The 23004-nt window shown below is 45.9% G+C and overlaps 1 protein-coding gene across 1 annotated transcript in view; it reads left to right on the top strand.

Moving 5' to 3' along the window:
* The window catches only part of PIK3C2G (phosphatidylinositol-4-phosphate 3-kinase catalytic subunit type 2 gamma), a 1914223-nt gene that overhangs the window by 498073 nt on the left and 1393146 nt on the right, over window positions 1-23004 (top strand). Inside the window, exon 6 of the mRNA XM_086920790.1 lies at window positions 15747-15849. Within this exon, the coding sequence (XP_086776916.1) occupies window positions 15747-15849 (103 nt within the window). The remainder of the gene's footprint in view (window positions 1-15746; window positions 15850-23004) is intronic.

The following is a 23004-nucleotide window of genomic DNA, read 5'->3' as shown; positions in this document are numbered from 1 at the left end:
AATTCAATGAATAAAACAGTCAGAATCGCTTTAACTGGAGCTTGTAGAATGATATATGTGGTCAATTCCTCTTGCCTTACATTATAAGTATACTACATGCCACCAAGGTGTTACACGACCTTATCGAGAAACAAGACCAAAGGCTGAGTTCTTTTAGAAGGTCATGGAACTCAGGTGAATTGTAGTATCCTTTTAATGTACGGCAGAGGGTATTTTATACCTCGTAATAGAAGGTCCACTATCACCTTCCCCACAAACTGCTTTCATCCTTGGTACCGTGCTGTTTCTTTTGAGAGGGAACATTGTTCTAGACATGAAGAATAAAAGCAGAATCTGTAGTGCGAAATCAAACACGACAAAAAGCATTTCTTCTTTGTGGCAAAAAATAGAATTCATTTGATGTAAGTTGGAATAAAAAATGCCCTAGCTGCAAATGTGCACAACCATGCACAAAGATTATATCTTTCCTGTAGTTGCTCCTTTTAGAAGAACTGAAGGAGAACACACAACTCTCATTTTTATTTTTAAACTAAAGATGTAATTATGCTCTGTGAGCTGTCTTTCACCTTTGCTGCTGGCTCTGGCAGGAGGCATTATGATGCAACAGCTCAAATGTGACAAATTATTACACTTGAACAGCTTTGTCAATTTATTACAGGTAACTAGACATCACACCTTGATTTAATAAGGACATTAGAGACAGGCTTTTAAACAGGGGCTGCAGGCTGCCATGTATTTTAAATAAAGAAGAGCACGGTTTATTTCGGTAGCAACTTAGTTGTTAAAAACCAATTGTGTGTAATAGATCTCAATAGAATGGGCAAATGGAGCGGGTCAAATGACACAAACCATTTACAATGTGGCAGTTGACAGAAAGGGAGAGACACAGATTATTGTCAGTCCAGCATAATAGAGACTAAGTTAAACAGTAACGGTACCCGTTTGGTAAAGGCTACTCTAGTAATGTATGTCCAAAGAGTTGATAGAAAACTAAGCGAATAATAGAGTCTGGGAGAGAGTGAAGGTTATTTAATTTTGTGGGTCTATCTGTGAACTAGGATGTTTAGTTTGCCTGGCCCAAATCAATACCCAGACCTAACATTTATGATATGCCACATGTATATCTCAGACATTTAGGAACATTTTAATTAAATATTTACACAACACAGGACAGCAATGAAAGTTGCTGCATTGTGTGAATGGACGAGAGCTGAAGAGGCCCATATCTACTAAGATATGGCACTCTTCCGCTCCCCCCTGCGCTGGCGCACTTGAGGCTGCCTAGCCCCCCATAGGGCTCCTTCCAACATGGTGAAAGGCTGTCTGCATTGTGGCCAGGATTTATTTTGTGCAGGAATGGAGACCATCCTGCACAAAGCAATATTTAGCCTATTACTCTTTTGTTGTGTGCAGCAGACTACTGCACAAACGGAAAGAAGAAGTAACCAGGAGAAATACATTTATTTATCCACGTCATGTTTCTGTAATTGGAGCAAACTCAGGTGTACAAGTCTTTGTAAATCTTGGTTTAAATAAAAAAACATGGGTTGACTGCATGGAATCGGCCATGCCCAATCCATATAACGCCTACACAATGCAAAGTAACACAAGGCAGCGCTCTGTGCACCTTTGCGTTTGTTTGTATTTATTAAACGTCGCAAAGTAGGTTTGCGTGATGTAGTAAATGTCAAAAATTATTTTGCATCGGGCTGCACTTCAAAAGTGATGCAACCTCTTATTAATTTGTGCCTAAGTAAGTGTATAATAAATATATACATGTACGAAGGAAGATGGATTGCGCAAAGCAGACTGGTAATGTTGATTCTCAGGGGGTCAGAAAGCGACAGGCATACAGTGGTGTTACTGAAAGCGAGACAGGCTTCTAGACACAATCAGTGTTAATTACTTATTTGGAAAATATGTCCAAATAGACAGTGGGAAAACAACTTTGATGCTCTATTGCTCCTCTAATATCCCTTCCAGGGATTTCTTAGAAGGTCTCTTTCACGGGAAGGGTGGTTCCTTTTGTTTGACATTTTTATGAAGGCACCAGGGTTTCAAATATATATTTTCTTTCATGATTGATTTTGTTAAAACACAGCCCCCTATATCAACAATCACTGGGAAGCTGGATTGTGTATTACCGAATTTTACATTTGCTGAACTGCTTCCGAGAAGCAATATTCCGTGTTGTGATAAGAACTGTAGATCTCCATTGAATCTGCCATTTTGTTTTTCTATCTTCATGTTAATTTACTTGTAGAAATGTGGTTATCTCGCGTATCATGCTTCAATTGAATGTGTACAACTATCTTTATAAGTATAATGATTGTGCTATGGGGTTTTAATAAGATTAATTGAATGCTCTCCCTGGAATATTGCATGATAAATATAAAAAGGGTCCGATCTATCAGATGGTTTACCCATTCTGTGTCTTTGGGGAAACTCGTTAAAACATAATGTATAGGTTTACATCTATCATTGAAGATACCGCTGCGTTTGTTTGAGGTGGTGGCAGCACCTCGATATACCGCTTGAGAAGGCGAGCAGATTGCGAGGGCTCTCCTCTGCTCTTTCCTGTTTCCCACTGCAGTATTGAATCTCTTTTTTAACACTTTCAATTGATTTTAATAATTGCTGTGTTATAAATATGTGTACCTTTTAAAATTACCTCTACAAAGTATTGCATTAATCAGGTCCCCCTGAGCCCCGTTCCACCGCGGCTTCAAGTGCTGATTGTTGTGGAGGGCTAGGTCGGGCGCCATCTTGAGTGTGGGCCGGACCCTGCGGGACCAGAGTTAGCGGTCCAGCGGAGGGTGGGGCTTGGCCTACAAGTAGATCTGGTGCTCGTGGGTCTGGGCGTTTATTTGGGGTGGTGGCAGCACCTCGATATACCGCTTGAGAAGGCGAGCAGATTGCAAGGGCTCTCCTCTCCTCTTTCCTGTTTCCCACTGCAGTATTGAATCTCTTTTTTAACTTTCAATTGATTTTAATAATTGCTGTGTTATAAATTTGTGTACCTTTTAAAATTACCTCTACAAAGTATTGCATTAATCAGGTCCCCCTGAGCCCCGTTCCACCGCGGCTTCAAGTGCCGATTGTTGTGGAGGGCTAGGTCGGGCGCCATCTTGAGTGTGAGCCGGACCCTGCGGGACCCGAGTTAGCGGTCCAGCGGAGGGTGGGGCTTGGCCTACAAGTAGGCATGCACTCTAAGACGCGCAGCGGCCACGCGCAGCGGGCGCGCTGGCTGCGCGCCGAAGGAGCGCAAAAGGAGGGCCCGTCTGTGCCCGTCTGTGTCCCGGACGTGGCCAGCGCCATCCCCCCTGTCGGTGCTCCACAGATGCCCCATAGGACTAGTACTCGATATTCTCGTGAGTACCTTATGGCGCTAAAAGCCTACTCCTGCCTATGGAATGATAAATGGGAGGTAGCAGACAGTACCCCGCAGGTTTGTCATGCATGCAATTTCCGCTTTCAACCCATTCTAAACTGTCTTGCTCAAAGCCCTGATGATTCCTCACACATACGAGCAGGCTTGATCAATGCTAGGTCACTGGTCAAGCACGCTGCAGATATTTTTGAATTATTGAGCGATAATCTGCTAGACTTACTTTTCATTACGGAAACCTGGCTAAGTGAGACATGCGGCCCGGCAGTTGAATTTGCTATCCCACGGGGCTTCAAAATTTTCAGGAATGATCGCCCTCTAGGTAAAGGAGGCGGTATTGCAGCCGTCTTTAGAGAACAATGGGTCTTTTCCCACGACCTTCATGGTCCACTAGCTGATGCAGAGGTGTTTCATTTCTCATTAACACTTAGCTCTCATTTCACCGTAGGAGGCACTCTGGTCTACCGGCCACCAGGCCATGCCGGTAACTTTCTGGGCGAATTGGTGGATATTATAGTTCCACGGGCTTTAAGTTACTCTAGATATCTTCTCCTGGGGGATTTTAATATCCATGCTGACAGTCCGGACTCCTCGGAGACGGTCCGCCTAAACGAAGCTCTTGCCATGGCCTAGTTAAAACAATGGGTTGAGGCGCCCATTCACTCAGGTGAACATGTCCTTGATCTAGTTTGTACTAATTTCGACATTGACATGGCCCGCCCTGAGACAGTGACATGGTCAGACCACAGGCTGATCAGGTTTGCATGGACTTTGACCCGCTCAGCTGAGAACAGCCCCCAAGCTGTTCATGCGCAGAACATTAATGTAAATATACTGTCAGATTGTTTAGCCACCTCCCGCCCAGCTCTCCCTCTTGAAATTGAGTCGGCCGTCAGCTCATTCAACTCATGGATTGAACTAGGGACTGCTGCATCTATAAAAAAAAAAGCCGGGTCTGTAGACTACGCTCTACCCCTTTTAAACCCTGGTTCTCCCACTCCCTCCGTGACCTTAAATCAGGCTGTAAAAAACTTGAACGGATTTGGAGACAAGCATATCTCCCTGAGGCAAAGAAAGAACTGAGGGTGGTGCAAAAAAAGTACTATGCGGCTATTAGATCTGCCAAAAGCCACTACTATGCAGGGCGAATCAATAAAGCCAACAATAACAGGAAGGAATTTTTTACTATTGTAAAAAGCTTTGTTTCACCCTGTGCAGCTCAACCTCTGCTGGCCTCCTCGGAGAAATGGTGAGAAAAACTCTCTGTGTTCTTTGTTGATAAAATCACAAAAATTCAGGATGATCTGTTGACTGTCTGTAACAGTTTTCCATCTCAATTGGCCACTCCCTCCCCAATGATGCCTGACCCCACGGAGCAGTTTGCCAACTTTGCCCCGGTAGAGAAACTGGACATCGTTAATGTCCTTGCGTCCTTAAAATCAGGATCCCCCTCTAACCCCTGTCCTGCTAGAGTATTTGCGGGACTTGCAGATACAGTTGGAAATGAGGTGACTCATATTATTAACCGTTCTTTTCTTACTGCAACTGTCCCGGCCTGCTGGAAGCAAGCGAAACTGCTCCCACTTCTAAAAAAAAAACGGACTTGACCCCGCTGTCCCTTCCAACTTCCGGCCTATATCACTGCTGCCAGCTCTTGGCAAAATATGTGAAAAGGTCGCTTTCAATCAACTGGACAAATTTGTCGAAACCTCTCAGGCACTCCTTCCAGCACAATCAGGTTTCAGAGCAGCCTACAGCACTGAGACTGCTCTAGTTGAAATATCCTAGGCTATCCGGGAATGTCTGGTCGGAGGTGGCAGAGCGGCTCTGATTTTATTCGACCTCTCTGCCGCCTTCGACACGGTACCACATTCCCTTCTGCTCACCAGCCTAGCTGCCATAGGTATTACAGGCCCTGCACTCGACTGGCTGACATCATTTCTAAAAAATAGAACGCAACAAGTCTGGATGCCGCCCTTTGCCTCCTCCCCCAAGAAACTTACTACAGGTGTCCCTCAAGGTTCTACTAGCCCCCTGCTTTTTAACATTTACCTCACCCCTCTAATCTATCTTGCAGAACAATTAGGAGCAAAAATTATGGCTTACGCCGACGATACCCAACTTCTGTTCACATGGCCAAAAAACAACTTGGATACGTCGGCAGCCCAATCCTTCCTGTCATCTGTTTTTCGTAGGCTAGCCCTCGCCCAGCTAAAATGCAACGAAAGCAAATCAGAGATTCTGCTGTATGGCTCCTTTCCAGTCAACTTTAGCGATCTTCTCTGGCCTGCTGACCTGCCATGTCCTAAATCTATCGGCGGCCCCGCTAAAAATTTAAGAGTCTGGTTCAACAATGACCTCAAATTTGAGGATCATTTAAAAAAACTTACAGGGGTCTGCTTTTCCACTCTGAAAACGCTACGTAGATTTTTTCCCCTCCTTCCGAGAGAGGCCAAAGAGACCGTTATCCGTGCCCTTATACTTTCTAGATTAGACTATGCGAATGGCCTTTTCTGTGGTCTACCGGCTTATCTTATACATCGCCTCCAGGTCATTCAAAATGCCGCTGTGCGACTTTTGTTTACATACCCAGAAGCTCCAGTGTCCGCCACCCTCTTCGCGCCCTTCACTGGCTCCCAGTCGCTCACAGGATCATGTTTAGAATCCTTGTCATCTCTTACCGCGCTGTCCATCAAACTGGCCCAGTTTATCTGAGAAAAAGATTTTCCCTCTATGTTCCCAACTGGCCCCTTAGGTCGGCCAATTTGTGCTAAATGACCGTACCTAAATTTAAATACAGCAGACTAGGTGGCCAATCCATCACAGTCAGAGCTGCGAAAGCCTGGAATACTCTTCCTCGCCACCTAAAAACAGCCCCCACCATCACTGTTTTCAAGAAAGGACTGAAGACCCACCTCTTTAACACCACTCTGTAGGGTTCTCCCTTCTCTCTATATTACCATCTCAGGAATCTTTCTGCTCTGCCCTCTCTCTCTTTCGCGGCAGGATACTATTTTCTTAGTAATTGAGCGCGCTACAAAAGCTTTTATAATAATAATAATAATATAACTGTAATCTGTTAGTTCACCCTGTGTTAATCTAACAACAGTAAGAAATCCTATTATACATCAGCTGAAATACATTTCTGGAGCTGTAACTGTGAGGAACGTTTGTGTATAAATTAGGTCAGCAATGAGTCATTGTGTCCATGACAATATGGAGGCACCTTCACATCCTTATTCCTATTCATTTTCACTTGTAATTCATTTGTAATATAATCAGGAGTATGGTACATAAAGTGACAGGGCTTCCTATTTTCTTTCCCCAGTTTTGAATTATATAAGCAGGCTAATATTAGGCATAATATGTTTTTAAATGAAGTTATTAAGAAGTTGGGTTGTTGGTTGAGGGGGGTAGAGGGTGGAGGCCTACACACGCAACAACCACAATCCTTGCCAGGGTGAATCACATAAATCACTAAATTAATCTGTGCTTTACCTTCTGGTAGCTTGGCACTAAAGCATACAGGCTTAACTTAGAGGCACTGCGTTAAGTATTTTTGCAGCACACAAACCGTAATAAATAAAAACACAACACAAAAAAAATCGCAAACCAATTTATAAAAATTGAGTTGATTTTAGCTTTGAGTAAATATAGCACCTAAAAGTACAAATAATTACTCACGGTCATCTGATCGTTTTAAACACAGGGAAAGACACAAGTTCAGGCTGACCGTGATGGAGTACTGGGCAGGGATCAGGTTAGTCCTGCCAAGCCAGATATAGGTTTAAGATGGTTCAATGTAAGTGTCATACAAAGCCCACTGGTGGATGCAGAGAAACACCTTCGCTCAACAAATGCTCCGACTCCAGCCTCATGCCAGTACATTCTACCCTTTCCCACATGTCATTTAGAATGCCATGACCTAAGGCATTCTGAAAGCTAATGCTAGTTGCACAAGACAAATGTAAGGAGAATAGTGCTGCTACTCCCAATATCCTAGATCGGCATTCAGGAAAGCGATTATTGTGGAATTCCAAGGATAGACAAAGGCTTAAAAATGAAAAGGAAGCAGACGCTCATTGGTTTCAAATTAAAGCCAGCGGTACAGAAATGTGACAGAAGGTGAGTGGCATACTGGATGAGTGGGTAACAGAGTAGTGGAGAGAAAAATAGAATGCACAGGTCCTAAATTCAGTGGCCATTTTGGAGTGCTTGTGATTTAAAGGCCAAATGTCGGGAGATTAATGCTACCCCCAATATCACAGAGCTGAAATCAGAAAAAGAACTAATGTTAAATTCCTAGGGGATACAAAGGTGTAAAAAAGCAAAATCCAAAAATGAGAGGTTCACGTGGGAATGGCATAAAAGGAAGATGCGTGGCCAGGAGAGGTATTACAATAAAATAGGGCCAGTACAGAAAACATTAGACTGACATTGCCGGCGACAACACATATTTATATTAATTTGTAGTTTATATTCAGTGAAATTTGGCAGTCCCAACACAGAGACTATCAGCATCCTTGTTTAATTCTAGTTTCATTGTACATCCCAAAAACTGTATGAAGTGTCTAGTCCTCTGGCCGGGTAAAGTTGGTTCTTATAATTTCCTATTTCAATAACACTATGAGATGCAGATGCTCCAGGATGCCCCCTCTTGCTGGGTCTTGAGATCGCGTTGACTTGCCACCTCAGATCATTCTGATCAGATCGTTCACGCGCAGCGTTCACCTCAGATCGTTCACGCGCAGCGACCGCGCCCAACCCGCGCCGAAGGTGCGCCAAAGGTAAGCCCGTCTACGCCCGTCCGCGCCTGGACCGCGCCCAGCGCCTGTCCCCCTGGCCCCCGTCCCTCCCAGCCCCCCCCGCCTTACCTACGATGCCGCCACCCTCCTAGCCCTTAACCCCGGTCGCGCCCCCAACTGCGTCCAAGCCGCCCCTGGACAAACCCATGGACCTTTCTCCTGCTACTCCTGCAAATTCAGCGGCACCTACAACATCTCCGCTACAACCACACCACTGACTCCCGACCCCAACCACCTACAATGCATCCTTCTAAACACCCGTTCGGTCCACAGGCACGCCATTGACCTATGGAATCTACTTGACACCATTTCCCCAGACATCGCCTTCCTAACGGAAACATGGATGAATGCTTCCTCCGCACCAGACATCACCATTGCCATCCCTGAAGACTATAAAATCACTCGCAAAGACCGTACCGGCCACACAGGAGGAGGAATCGCTATCGTCCATAAGAAATCTATCCGCATCTCAACCAGCTCTGACGCCAACCTCGCCAACTCCGAACACCTTCACTTCCAGATCCACATCGACCCCAAGACCACACTCAGAGGCACCCTCCTCTACAGACCACCAGGACCCTGCGCAAAATTCTGTGAAGACATCACGGACTTCATCACTCCACACGCGCTTCCCTCCAAAGAAGACATCCTTCTGGGAGACCTCAACTTTCACCTTGAAAAGATCAACGACCGCAACACCACCACCCTCTTGGACAACCTCGCCAACCTCGGACTTAAACAACTGGTCACTTCCCCCACCCACATCGCAGGTCACACACTCGACCCCATCTTCACCTCCAGCAATCATGTCTCCTTCAGCCACACTACGGATCTCCTCTGGACTGACCACAGCTGCGTTCACTTCACCTACAACAAGCCCAAACCCACCAACCACCTCCAACCAACTCTGCAAAGAAACTGGAACAAAATCACCACCGACCAGATCTCCTCATCGCTCCTTCTAAACATCCCAGCCCACTCCTCGGACCCAAACCTAGCCGCCGCCAACTTCACCCTATGGTTATCCAACACCGCCGACACCTTAGCACCACTGAAAAAACGTCAAAGCAAACCTGGCAACAAGAAGGCCTCATGGTTCAACAATGATCTTAAGAAGTCCAAGAAACTCTGCCGCACCCTTGAAAAAGCTTGGAAAAAAGACCCAACCACCAGCACCAAGGACGCCTTCAAAAACGCCACCCGCACTCACCACCAACTAATCCGAAAGGCCAAGAAAACAGCTTTCAAGGATCGACTTGACAACAACGCCCACAACAGCAAGGAACTTTTCAACATCGTCAAGGAGTTTTCCAATCCCTCGGCCAACTCCAACGACATCACCCCCTCTCAAGCCCTCTGCGACTCCCTAGCCTCATTCTTCCACAACAAGATTGCAGACATCCACAACAGCTTCGACAACCAACCCGTAGCCCAACCCACCCAACCACACGCCGAACACTCTCCCCCCGCGATCACCCTTAACGACTGGAACCCAATCTCCACTGAGGACACCATCCGCCTGATGAACTCCATCCACTCAGGATCCCCCTCAGACCCATGCCCTCACCACATCTTCAACAAAGCAGACTCCATCATAGCACCGCACCTCCGAGACGTCATCAACTGCTCCTTCAACTCTGCCACCTTCCCGGAAAACTGGAAACACGCTGAACTCACCGCCCTTCTGAAAAAACCCACAACGGACCCCACCGAACTCAAAAATTACCGCCCCATCTCGCTCCTTCCATTCCCGGCCAAAGTAATCGAGAAAGCTGTCAACAACCAGCTCGCCGCTTTCCTCGAAGCCAACAAATCCCTCGACTCCTCACAATCCGGCTTCCGAGCCAAGCACAGCACTGAAACCGCCCTCATCGCAGCAACAGACGACATCCAATCTCTACTGGACAATGGAGATACAGTCGCCCTCATCCTCCTCGACCTCTCTGCAGCATTCGACACAGTCTGCCACAGCACCCTTTTACAACGCCTCAGCAACATCGGAATTCATGGAAAAGCACTTGAATGGATCACCTCGTTCCTCACCGGAAGAACCCAGAGAGTCCGCCTTCCACCATTCAAGTCCGATGCCACCGAAGTCATCTGTGGCGTACCACAAGGATCCTCTCTCAGCCCCACCCTCTTCAACGTATACATGAGCCCCCTCGCGACCATCGCCCGCCAACACAACCTCAACATCATCTCTTACGCGGATGACACTCAACTGATCCTTTCTCTCACCAAGGACCCCAGCCCCGCCAAAACTAACCTACACGAAGGAATGAAAGAAGTTGCTGAATGGATGAAACACAGCCGTCTGAAACTGAACTCAGACAAAACAGAAGTCCTCATCCTAGGTACATCCCCCTCTGCATGGGACGACTCTTGGTGGCCGGAAGCCCTTGGAAAAGCACCCATCCCGACAGACCACGCACGAAACCTAGGCGTTATCCTGGACTCTTCACTTTCAATGAACAGACAAGTCAGCGCCGTATCCTCATCCTGCTTTAACATCCTTCGCATGCTCAAAAAAACATTTCGCTGGATCCCCACCGAAACCAGGAAAACAGTCACCCATGCTCTGGTCACGAGCCGACTGGACTACGGAAACACCCTCTACGCAGGCACTACCGCTAAACTCCAAAAGAAACTCCAACGAATCCAAAACGCCTCAGCCAGAATCATATTAGACATCCCACGCAACGAACACATCTCTGGTCACCTGAAAGACCTCCACTGGCTACCCGTCAATAAGAGAATCACTTTCCGACTGCTAACCCACGCACACAAATCACTCTACGACATCGGACCAGAATGCCTCAACTCAAGACTGTCCTTCTACACCCCCTCCCGCCAACTACGCTCCTCCAGCCAAGCCCTCGCCACTGTACCTCGCATCAACAAGACCACCATGGGAGGCAGATCCTTCTCTTACCTGGCTGCTAAGACATGGAACTCACTCCCCACTTACCTTCGCCTTACCCAGAACCACCTAGCTTTCAGAAAGCAACTTAAAACGTGGATATTTGACAAGTAATCCTCCTCCCCCTCCTTAGCGCCTTGAGACCCTCTGGGTATGTAGTGCGCTATATAAATCATCTGACTTGACTTGACTTGAAAAAGTCCTTGTTGAATGTAGTGTTCCACCAGGGGGGCACTGGGGACCCTGCAGGAGATGCTACTGCAAAGTTGACATATACGATTCCTTATCTTTTGTGCTGTCCGTCCTATGTAGAGTTTATTGCACAGGCATTTTATACCATGCACAACATTACTAGAATTGCGGTTAGAGACATTTTTCATTGACATACTAGTGTCTCCATGTGTAAAGGTTTTGGCTTTGAGGTAAAAGGGACCCCATTTGAAATGCTCAATTAAGAGCCGAATACCCCAGTGTTCAGCAAGTGTAGCTGGTGCTATGTCTTATGCGATGCTCTTTAAATGTTTTGCCTCTGTTATAGGAAAACAATGGTGGTTCTAAGAGCACCTGCTTCCGACACTAAATAATGGTTCTTTATGTATCTCTCAACAAAAAAGGATACAGGTGAAAAAGTGGTAACACACTAATCTATTCAGTGCTTAGTCAATGTTCTGTATATTGTGAGGGAAATACCAGGCGTGTTTCAAGGAGCATTTCACAAAGCATCTTGGGTACCCACAGGATATTAATTTATTCGACTTTATTCAACAACATTTCAACCTCCCTATAGAAGTATGCTAACAGAGGGTTTCATTCAGTAGGCCCATGTAACACAGTGGTATATAGTCTGCTTTTTGTTCTACTTTAACAACGGAGCCTCCCATCACCTTATGTATGTTTTATTTGACCCCCCACTGGCATGGACTTAGCACAGACGAGGGTCCCAAGCTCACTGCTTTACTTGAACCAAGCTGTATCCAGATGGTGAGTCCATTACTAGGGCAAAACTGTTGCTTCTGTTCCCATTCAGGGAGGACCTAGCTTGGTAGTTTGGGCTGGCTATGACTAGGTTCAAACTGAGGTGGTATGGTGAGCAATAAAACAATGAATGAGAGTGCTACCCGAGCTATTGCCAGTGGTTGGATTTATTTCAAGCAGCCGCCCATCACCTTTTGTGTGTTTGATCTACTTTAACCGAGAACTAAGAAAAGGATGTCACTCTGTTAGAATTTTGTCAAATGAATTGATTAACAAATGTCATGGGGCCATGGTTTTGTGTTATAATGTTTAACCAAGGCTCCTGATTAATCTTGGCTTCTCTGGTAATGTAGAAACTGTCACCCACTAAGGCACCTTAAAGAATGACCCTTAACAACACCCCCTCATTTACACTTCCTCTCCCTGGAAGTGTCATAAACAGTGAAACAGCAATAATCCACAGGGCCCTAACACACATTTTCCTTTCCCCACTCACTAAGCCAGAGCCAGGCCCAGGCGTGAACTTCATAACAATGACACTAGCAGTTCAGGCAGACTGAGCCCTACGATACTCTGATCCATGCTGCTACAGTGCCAGCTGCACCATTGATTACTGCGACCTTATCATGACCAGTTCTCATGCCTGAAGGTATGTGGACTGGCTGCTCAAAGGAAACTTCCAAGAGATCAGCAACTACTGGTCACCTTACCCTGTTTCCCTCTTCCCGGTGGTTGAATCAGTGGAAATAGGGGGACATAAGGTATATTGGTTCATTTTCCAAATGCAGGAGTTGTCTCAAATTTGATTGGAGGAACACAAGTCTCTCAAGTGCTTGACGCATTTTCAGGCTTGACCATTTATGTTCTCACATCAGGATGCCTTGCCAGAAAATCTACTTAGATGAAAAATATTGATGATAGACTTGTGCTTCTCTTCTCCCTAAAACATATATTTTAAATAATCTTCCAGGGTTCTTTGGCCTCATCTGTAAGAAAGATTTAACTGTCGCATTTTCATTACAAATGGTAGCAAAAATGATCCAGAAAGCAGTTTTAACAGCTGTGCTGTTCATGACTAAAGATTCACACCCATTCAGCCATACGATATGTATTTTTTTAAAGAAATCTTCATTCCATAATATACTTTACATTTGTCTTTGTAGACTTCTGTAAATTGTTTTATTAAATACCAAATGCTGCCAGCGGGAGGTTAACATTGACGTTATTTTGGCTAGAAAGTGGAAGGGGATTAAATTCAAAAGCAATTCTGTATCTTATGATAGATTACCAATGATCACTAAAGTCTTTGCACAAAATAGACTTTGGGCATCATTTAGATTTTGGTAGACGGGTTACTGCATAAAAATGGTGTTGAATATCCCGTCGGCTGAAATATAAATCCCATAGGATAAAATAGGATTAGTATTTCCGCAGATGGGATATCCGTAACTGTTGTGGCGGAGTAACCCGTCCTCCAAGATCTAGACTAAAAATTGAATACTTGTTCACATCATACTATGAAACCGGGAATTTTGAAATGGGGTCTGTAGGATACAATTTTCCCCCTTCCTGAAATATGAAATCCTTCTCAAGACTTGTGTATGGAAATATAAAGCGGTAAAAGAATATGAAGGAAGCTGTAGCTTTGATATGTGTAAATGAAGGAAGATGCAAAATTCAACAGTACATTCAGTTAAGGATGCTCATTGGCATTCCTGAGGTATCTCAGATTGCTTCATACCATGTACAAAATGTCATGGCAGAATTTTAAACCTACTCAACACATTTCTTCTTTGTTTTTACTCAACTAAATGTTCAATAATCCTGAAATCAGTCGGCAAAATGATTTCTTGGTTAAAAAACAAATGAGGCATGAGTCACAAAGTAGCTTGCACTTACAGATTACGTTTTTGAGCGCAAATCGCTGCGTGTGATTCACAAATGATTAGCTTGCTGTAATAATTTCTTATACTTCTCCAAAATATTACCAACCAGCATTATGTTATCTGGTGTAAATCCTATGAAAAGGGCTCTCCAAGATGGACCTTTAAAGCTTCTCAATGCCTTTGAACATATTAGTTTGTGGCAATTAATAAACTGCTCTTCAAGCATCTCATACCTTGTAATTTGTTGGGAATCCTACCAGTCAAGGGATGAATTAAATTCTGGAAGAAGAAGAGAAAAAACATCAACTTTGTTGGGTGTATGCTAACATTCCACAAAGTCCCTGGTATTCCCACAAGAGAACCATATATGGATATATCACTGAAGAAGTGCACCTTAAAATAATCATTGGTAATGACATTAAGGGGCCGATTATGATTGCGGTTTTTCTGGATCCTCCGGGCCGGCAGAAGCCACCGCCGGCCCGGAGGATGCGGAAAAACTGCTGCAGAGCCTCCAAAGACCCACCGCCATATTAGGATGGCTGGTGGGTCTGGAATTCCGTCCGCCGCTAATATGGTGGCGGTGTCTAATAGACACCGCCAGCCATATTAGGCTGGTTTGAAAGACATGGTTTTCCACTGCGGCTTTTCGGCCGTGGAAAAGCATATGGACTTTCACTTCGGGGGCTCGTTGCGGGCCCCCTGGGTGAAGGGGGTGGGGGGTGCACATGGGGTGTACCTATGGTACCCCCTGCATTTGTGTGCACAAAGCAGTAGGCACTGCGCAGTGCCTGCTGCTTTGTGCATGCAAATGCGATGCATGCATTTTTAACCTTGCGGCGGGTGCAGCTTGAAGCTGCACCCGCTGCAATGTTAAAGATGGAGGATGTGACCGCCACCCTGGCGTCACATCCTAATCTGCACGGAAGGACCGCCGCTGCCCCTGCGGACGGTCCCTCCTACACTGGGATGGCGATGGACGCAGGTCCGTCCGCCATTTTTTTGAGGCCCTAAGTCTGGCTATAAAAGAATGTTGTGTGGTAATATGAAGCATTACAAGTAAATAACATGGGCATTAATATGCATTAGTATGGAAACAAAGAAATGTTCAATAATATTGGTGTGGGTTAAAAGGTCAGGTGACCGTTGCACTGTCAAACCAGAGCTAAGCATTCATGTAGGTTAATAACTGTCCTCCTTCCAGCTGAGCTGCTGCCAGAGAAAAACACCATAAATTAACCAGTCATCTAATACACTGTAAAAGCATAACAATGTCGTGTGTGTGCCCCTGAAAGTTCAAGCTCAGGCAGCAAGATAAATAAACAAAATGATCACTGCTACATCGAAGTCAATCATTTCCTTTTGTGGTAGCATACAAATTCTTCCCAATCAAACCAACTACTCCTGGTTTTGAACATTTGGGTTGAGCCAATGGCCCTCTCTAGTGATGCTCACATAATTGTCTGACAATAGCTGCGCTGTCAAGCCAGACTATCAAAACAGAATGCACCTGAAAAGTGGTCTGAATTCAAGGAATAACCTGGAAAAACATTGGAAATCCAAGAAATGTAACAAGCTATGTCCATGAGAGAACGGTTATCTCCGGGAGGTAGTTTACCAAAATTCCTGGGACTCGTCTATAGTGTATAAGTGTGTTTCATTGTAAGGAAAGACTGTTCAATATATGTTTTACATATTCAATACATGTACCTGTTTCTGTCTCCAAAGAATAGATCAGATAAAAATTAATCTGATGTTTTCACAAATTTCAGTGATCACTCTTTGGGCAGTCATGAACAGATCCAAAAGGCAAGCTCCGATGTTATCCTTCAGCTACATAAAGAAAGCGCCATTCTCCCCTGTCTGGTTCGCACGGTAAGATATACATCTCCTTTAATTCATTCCCTTCCAGCAGGTTGCAATGTTATCATCCGTTAAAACATTTGCCTATACCTGCACAGAGGACCTTTGTACGCGTCCTTTCGCCCATTCTTGTTTTCTAACTACGTGAATGTGGTCTCATTATAAACCCGTTTACCTGTTTGTTTCCTAGAGTTCTTTTAATAAGAAAAATGCCTTTCATTTAGTTCTTTTGCGAAACTATTGAGATATAGCATTACTTCTTTTCTCTATGATATAAGTTGATCATGTTTGAAGGACGTTTTACTTAATGCTATGTAGAGAAACATATCAGACATCATTTAACAGAATGGGATAGTTAAGCAGCACTTCAGTTACCAATCAGAAAAACCAAATCTAAGAAAACTCGGCAAAATCTTGGTGAAATTGGGTAATTTACACATTTACTAGCAGCTAATTCCTGATTCAATGACCTATATTGAAAGTTACATTGTTTTGGTCTATTCTTTTTTAAAGACCCACATAATTTTGCACTTATGATTCTGGCACTGTTGCTATATAATTCCAGTTGTCCTGGAAAAGGTGCAGAAGATAGCTGCATTGTACATATGCAGGATTTTGTGTCAGTCTCTTCCAATATACCCACTCGTTTTTCAGCTTGCACTTTTCATTTACCAAGCAGTGAGTACTCTATCTCAAATCGACAAAAGAATGCGTTCACCGACAAACATATACAGCATGAGAGAAAGTTGCTGAAACATGTTCTTTAAGAGTGCGCAATTTTCTCATACCATGCTGTAAGGCAGTACTTCAGTGAGAATGAGACTTAAATTGAAAATGGCTCTTAAAGGTATATTTCTAGATAACTTGAGAAGGGCTGTAAGTTATCACATCACAGGTAAGTACGTTGGCAGTTGTTACATCACCACGACATCAGGTAAATTTAGAATATATATATATATATATATATATATATATATATATATATATATATATATATATATATATATATATATATATATATATATAAGCACAGACCCAGGTTTGTACCAAAATTCTTGTTTATTTAGCTGTTATTCTGTCGGGCATTACGCGTTTCTGTACACAACGTGCCTTGATCACATGACACGGAGAAGTGTCACCTGATTCTTTAAATGCCAACAATTCTCACTTTTTTCATTTTTTGTGATGCAATCTTAAAGTGACATTGCTCATATTTTAGTGCAAGACGCTACATTGTGACGTCTTAATTGTAATATCAGTACAATACTTAACTACAATTGACCTCTTTACAAGTTTATACACATGATTTTATCTATTGACTTGTGCAATTTCGCATAAATATGTGCAAATTATGCAATACAGTACATCACATTGTGCAAAAAATTCTGTTGTTCTTGTGCAAAGCTCGCAACGATTATCAAGGTATATATATATATATATAAATCTTGAAAATGACAAATCCGAGAAATCCAGAATAAATCAAGCGCGCACCATAAGGACAGTACAACTGTTTATTGTGCATACAACTGTTTATGGCGCTTCCGTCCTTGATCATAGGATTGGCATACAGGGAGACGCAGCGCGCAGGTATCTTATTAAGGTAATCAGAGTTCCGTATATGTAGCCTCTGTGTAGTGATAATTAGGTTAGAGTTTCCAGAGGTAAGGCAAATTATATTTTGCTTATAACTGTGACACCATTTGACATATCGGCATGATAATTTAAAAAAATAAAAGGTCTGCCACTTTGTATGTATGTATGTATGTATAGGCATTTATATAGCGCACTACTTACCCGTAAGGTCCCAAGGCGCTTCGACCGCTGCGAAACCCTTCCTGGCTTCCCTGAGAGATGGTCCCTTAATGGGTATCTCCAGGGTGAGACCAGGCATCCCCGGCGGTCTGGTGGGGCCGTTAGTGAAGATGAGGCAAGCTAATGCCCAGAGTTGCCGAGTGTGATCGCTGATCAGAGTGGGCACCGAGGCGAGAGAATTTTCGAGTCTGCTGACCCTGGTCCAGAAACCTGCCGCGCCGGGAATCGAACCCTGGTCCCGGGCCGTCCTCTGCTCTCGGGTCTGCCGCCTCTAACCAGTGAGCCACACTACTCTTTCATGGAAAACTTTGTGTCAATCCATCAAGCGAGGTTCCCGAAAATTGAGGAGCTCTCAAAAGTGTAATTTTGAATGTTAATTTTCATAGGAAACAAGGGGGCACATGTACGACAATTTTTAACAGTTGCAAACTGGAAATTAGGTCATTTGCGACCACTAAATAGGTCTGTGGCATGTACAAACCCTATTTTGCGAGTCGTCAACCTATTACAGACTCGCAAAATAGAGTTTGTGACTCGCTCAAATGTGAGTACGTAACATTCACATTGTACCACTGTGATCGTGGGACGGCGGCGGGCTGGAAAATCAGGCAAGGAGGCCGGATGTAGTGGGAAATGTCGTTTCTTTATTGCACACTTGGAGTCAGTGAGACAGTGGGAAAACAATCGGAAAAAGGCAAGGTTCCGCCGGATGGCGTCTCAGTCTTCTCCGGGTTCTTCGTTGGGTCTAGGGTCTTCGGGGAGGTCGGGAGCTGGGGTGGTACTCGGAGGTAAAAGAAAACAAAAGGAGCCGTTAGTCCAACTGGACTTGCTATAGCACAAACCGTAGCCAGCACCGGGAGTAAAGTGTAGGTATTCGAAAGAACGACCGCGAGGGAGGGAAGGCGGGACGGAACCGGGAAGGAAGGGAGGGAGAGAAGAAAAGAAAAGAGTGTCCTGTGAGGGTTCGTGACAGGGTAATCTATTTACACAGTGCCGTACAAGTGATGACGTGCTGTACAAGGATATTACAGTGATGGCCAGGCCAAGTAACACTGAAGAGAAGCTTGTATTTACAAAGCACTTAGTGTGCTAAAGAGGCGGTTTCTCTAGTACTCGCACGCTCCGCCGCAACTCTCCGGTGAGTTGCGGCCGCTCTTCAGCCACCTCCTGTGGACTCCACCAGTTGTCACTCCACACGTCTTCTCCTTCGTTCGCCTGCTCTGCTTCAGTCCGAGTCTCCTGCCACGAGATCCCTGCTCCGACGCCATCTCTGTCTCCGCTTCCGCCTTTTACTTGATCCGGGTCCGAAACTGAGGAGGGACTTCCGGGGTCATGGTGGTGTGCTTCCGGAACAAGGTCCCTCCGGATTGGTTCCTGAATAAAGAGAGGGGAGGGGTTCTGCTTGTCATGGCAGTATCCAGGGACGCCTCTGTGCTGGTTACCGAGAAGGGTGAGCGTCCGAGAACAGGAGGTCTGGGCGGGGTCATGGAAGGAGCCGCATCACATCCCCTTCCCCTAGCTGTCCTTCTTTTATGGGTTGGAGAGATGGGGTAGCGAGAGAGGAAGTTGGCATTCACCTGGTCGGAGCCCTTCCGATGGATAGTCCTGAGCCGGTAAGGTTGTAAAGATAAAAAACAGCGGAGGACTCTGTCATTGTGTGCCTTATTTTGGGCCATCCACTCCAACGGGGCATGGTCGGTATATATGAGAAAGTCCCGGCCCTCCAGATAGTAGCGGAGACTCTCGACAGCCCATTTTATGGCGAGAGCCTCTTTTTCTACGACAGCATAGTTCATTTCACAGGGAAATAGTTTTCTACTTAGAAATAGGATCGGTCTCTCATTCCCTTTGTCGTCTTTTTGTGAGAGGACGGCTCCTAAACCCTGGTCTGACACGTCTGTCTGCAACATGAAGGGTCGGGAGTAGTCCGGACTGACCAACACCGGCTCGGTGGTCAATGCCAATTTGAGCTCGGAAGGCCTGCCAGAGCAAAGGTGTGGGGTTTTGTAGAGCGACATCTGTTCTGGCTGCTTTCATTAAGAGGTCTGTGAGGGGGGCAGCCCTCTGAGAGAAGTTGGGAATAAACCTCCCGTAGTATCCGAGGAGGCCCAAAACACTCGGAGGTCTTTTTGTGTCCAGGGAAAAGGAAGGGCTTGGATAGCTTCTATTTTGTTCTGTTGGGGCCTGAAAACACCTTCGCCTAGGAGGAAACCCAAGTATCTTACAGTTTGGGCTGCTAGGGTGGTTTTGGAGGGGTTGGTGCTAAACCCAAAGGATCCCAGAGAGGTTACAACTCGACACAGGTGATCCAGGTGTTGTTCCCAACTATCGCTAAAGATAACAATGTCATCAAGGTATGCACCCTTACAGGGAATGGGGCCTCAGGATCTGGTTCATGGCTCTTTGAAAGGTGGGGGGTGCGCCATGAAGACCAAAAGGCAAAACGGTGAATTGGTATAACCCCCCCCCCCCCGGGGTGGAGAAGGCAGTCTTCTTTTTGTCTTGCTCTCTTAGGGGAATCTGCCAATAACCCTTACATAGGTCGAGTGTGGATATGTATTTGGCCTTTACTATCCGTTCCACCATTTCATCCACACGTGGCAAGGGATATGTGTTGAAGGTGGATATCTTGTTTACCTCGCGGAAATCTATACAGAATCTTATCGACCCATCGGGTTTGGGGACTAAGACAATGGGGGAATTCCAGTCACTTATGGAGGGTTCAATGATCCCCATTCGCAGCATTTGGTCGGTTTCTTGTTGTATCACGGTCCTGCGGGCTTCGGGAACCCGGTAAGGTCTCAATCGGACTACTTTCCCAGGTTCTGTTTGGATGGCATGTTCTATAATCGAGGTACGCCCTGGAGAAGAGGAAAACACCTGGCGGAAGGGTAGTAGAACATCCCGAAGGTTCTGTTTTTGTCTTTCGGGTAACTCTGGGTCAAAACAGGGTTCAAAGGGGGAAGGATAGGTGGTAGGTGGAACTAGTCAGGACAGGACAGGGTCCTTCCCACTTCTTGAGGTTTACATGGTATATTTGGGTAGTACCCCGAGTGGGGTCTAGTTCCAGCTCGTATGTCACAGGGGTCACTTGTCCGAGAACGGGATAGGGGCCTTGCCATTGGCCCAATAGCTTCTGATCGGAAGACGGCATCATCAAGAGGACCAGGTCTCCGATGGCAAAGGTACGGGTTCTGGTGCCCTTATCGTATTGCCTCTTTTGGGAGGTCTGGGCGTTCTCCATGTTTTGGCGGACTATATCCCGGATTACGGACAGGTGGGTCTTTAGATTCTCAACATAGGGGTCGTGTTCGGTCCGGATCGACGTCTCAGGCCTCTTGGGCCATGTCCAGAAGGGTACGGGGAGGGCAGCCGTACAAGAGCTTGAAAGGGGAGTAACCTGTGCTACTCTGGGGTTTACATCGTCTGGCAAACCGGGCCAATGGCAGCATCTCCTCCCATCTTTTTACTTCAAGGGCCAATAGTTTCTTTAGTGTTTGTTTCAGCTTTGTGTTGTAGCGCTCAACTAAACCATCCGTTTGCGGATGGTATGCGGATGTTCTGATTTGTTTTATTCCAAGTTGAGAACACACCTGTCGCATGAGGCTAGAAACAAAGGGGGTACCCTGATCCGTAAGGATCTCCCGGGGAAACCCTACCCTGGAGAAGATACTGATTAAGGCTTTGGCTATGCTTTGGGTAGTGGGATGATGTAGGGGAATAGCTTCAGGAAAGCGGGTTTGCATGGTCCACAAGGACCAGGGCGTAACGACATCCGGTTCGAGGGGGAATACGGGGTCCTATAATGTCCATCCCAACTCGGCTGAAGGGCACATCAATAAGGGGGAGTGGGTGTAAGGGGACCTTAGGGGGCCGATATCTGCTGATTTTTGGCAGATCGGGCATTCTCGGCAATAAATCTTAACTTGTTGATGTACGCCCGGCCAATAAAATGTCTCCAAAATGGACTGGCTCGTCTTTTCATCACCAAAATGACCCCCCAAGAGATGACTGTGTGCAAGAAATAGGACTTTGTCTCGGAAGGGGCCGGGAATCAACAACTGGGGAGTCTGATGGGGCCCACCTTTCCTGTATAACAGAAAGAAAGATTAAAGAAAGAGGGATCTACTTGCAAAGGGTCTTTCATTGTCCACGGCCCTTCCCCATGCTCCCTGTAGCAGGGGATCTTCCCTTTGTGAGGCTCTGAATTCCCTGTCTGTCTGCCAGGGATGGTCTTCGGGTACCACGGGGAAAGCGCTGGAAAAGCTCTTCGTTTCTTGTTGTTTCTGGGTTTGTGTCTTCTTAGGCCTGGGAGCCGGGATTGATGCTGGTTGTTCCTGAGAAAAGGGGGCTTCCTTCCACCACTAAGCAAACGAGTCTGTTGTGTCCTGAAGGAGTTTTGGAAGACCGGAATAATCACTCACCAGAATAACCTGTTCTGGGAGGCCTGGGACAAGTCCCACTGTTTGGTTGGTTCCAGGATCCGCTGGATGTTGTACTCGTATTCGAGCGGTTGGATACCTTTTAGTGTCGCCATGGATGCATTGTATGGCAACCATGCCAGTGGGAGGACCAACAGGAGTTGACATGTCTTGAGGCCTTAGGACGCTTTGTCTTCACCCTGTATCTGCTAGGGTAAGGACAGGCTGTCCATCAATGCGTACAGGACAGCGGAATGGGGGAGGTGCGGCCCCTGGGGTAGCACAAACATACTTCCGGACGAGGCCGACCTCCATAGGTTCCTCCTTTTGAGGACACCTACAGGCGATGTGGCCGTAACCCCCCGCAATTATAACATTGTGGACCTGGGTTGGGTGGTCGGTACAGTACAGTAGCGGGTAACAGGGGTGGTGGTTCTGACCTTCGTGGCAGTGGCGGTTGGTGTGGAGGAACGCTAGCTGTGTTGTGCTGTCGATTGGGGTGCTCTTCTCTGCCTCGTTGTAGTTCTTGGGCTCGGTTATAGGCACTTGCGATTTCTACGGCTGTGTCGAGTGTGAGACGGGCGTGTTGTCTTACCCATGTCTGGGTGGCTGGATGCAGGGAAGCTAGGAATTGTTCCAAGTAGATTTTCCAGAGGATTTCTTCATTTGAGGAGGTGTCAGGTCAAAGCCAATGATTGGTCAGGTCCTTAAGCCGAAAGGAGAGGGCTCTAGGGTTTTCTTGCGGTCCTTCTTTGGCTTGCCGCAGTTTAACACTATAGGTCTCATCGTCTATGCCCAGACGTTCCAGGATACACTTCTTGATGTCGTCATAGAGCGTGTTCCCCTGGATATTGGCTTGCTGGTTGGCTGCCTGTAGATCGCCGGTCAATAGGCGTCCCAGGTATTATCCCCAGTGGTCGACTTGCCATGAGGC

This window comes from Lissotriton vulgaris, chromosome 1_1 (assembly GCF_964263255.1).
Source record: "Lissotriton vulgaris chromosome 1_1, aLisVul1.2, whole genome shotgun sequence".
In the NCBI taxonomy this organism is placed as follows: domain Eukaryota; kingdom Metazoa; phylum Chordata; class Amphibia; order Caudata; family Salamandridae; genus Lissotriton; species Lissotriton vulgaris.
The sequence above is the reverse complement of the archived record's forward strand: the minus strand, read 5'-3'. Positions and strand labels throughout refer to the sequence as shown.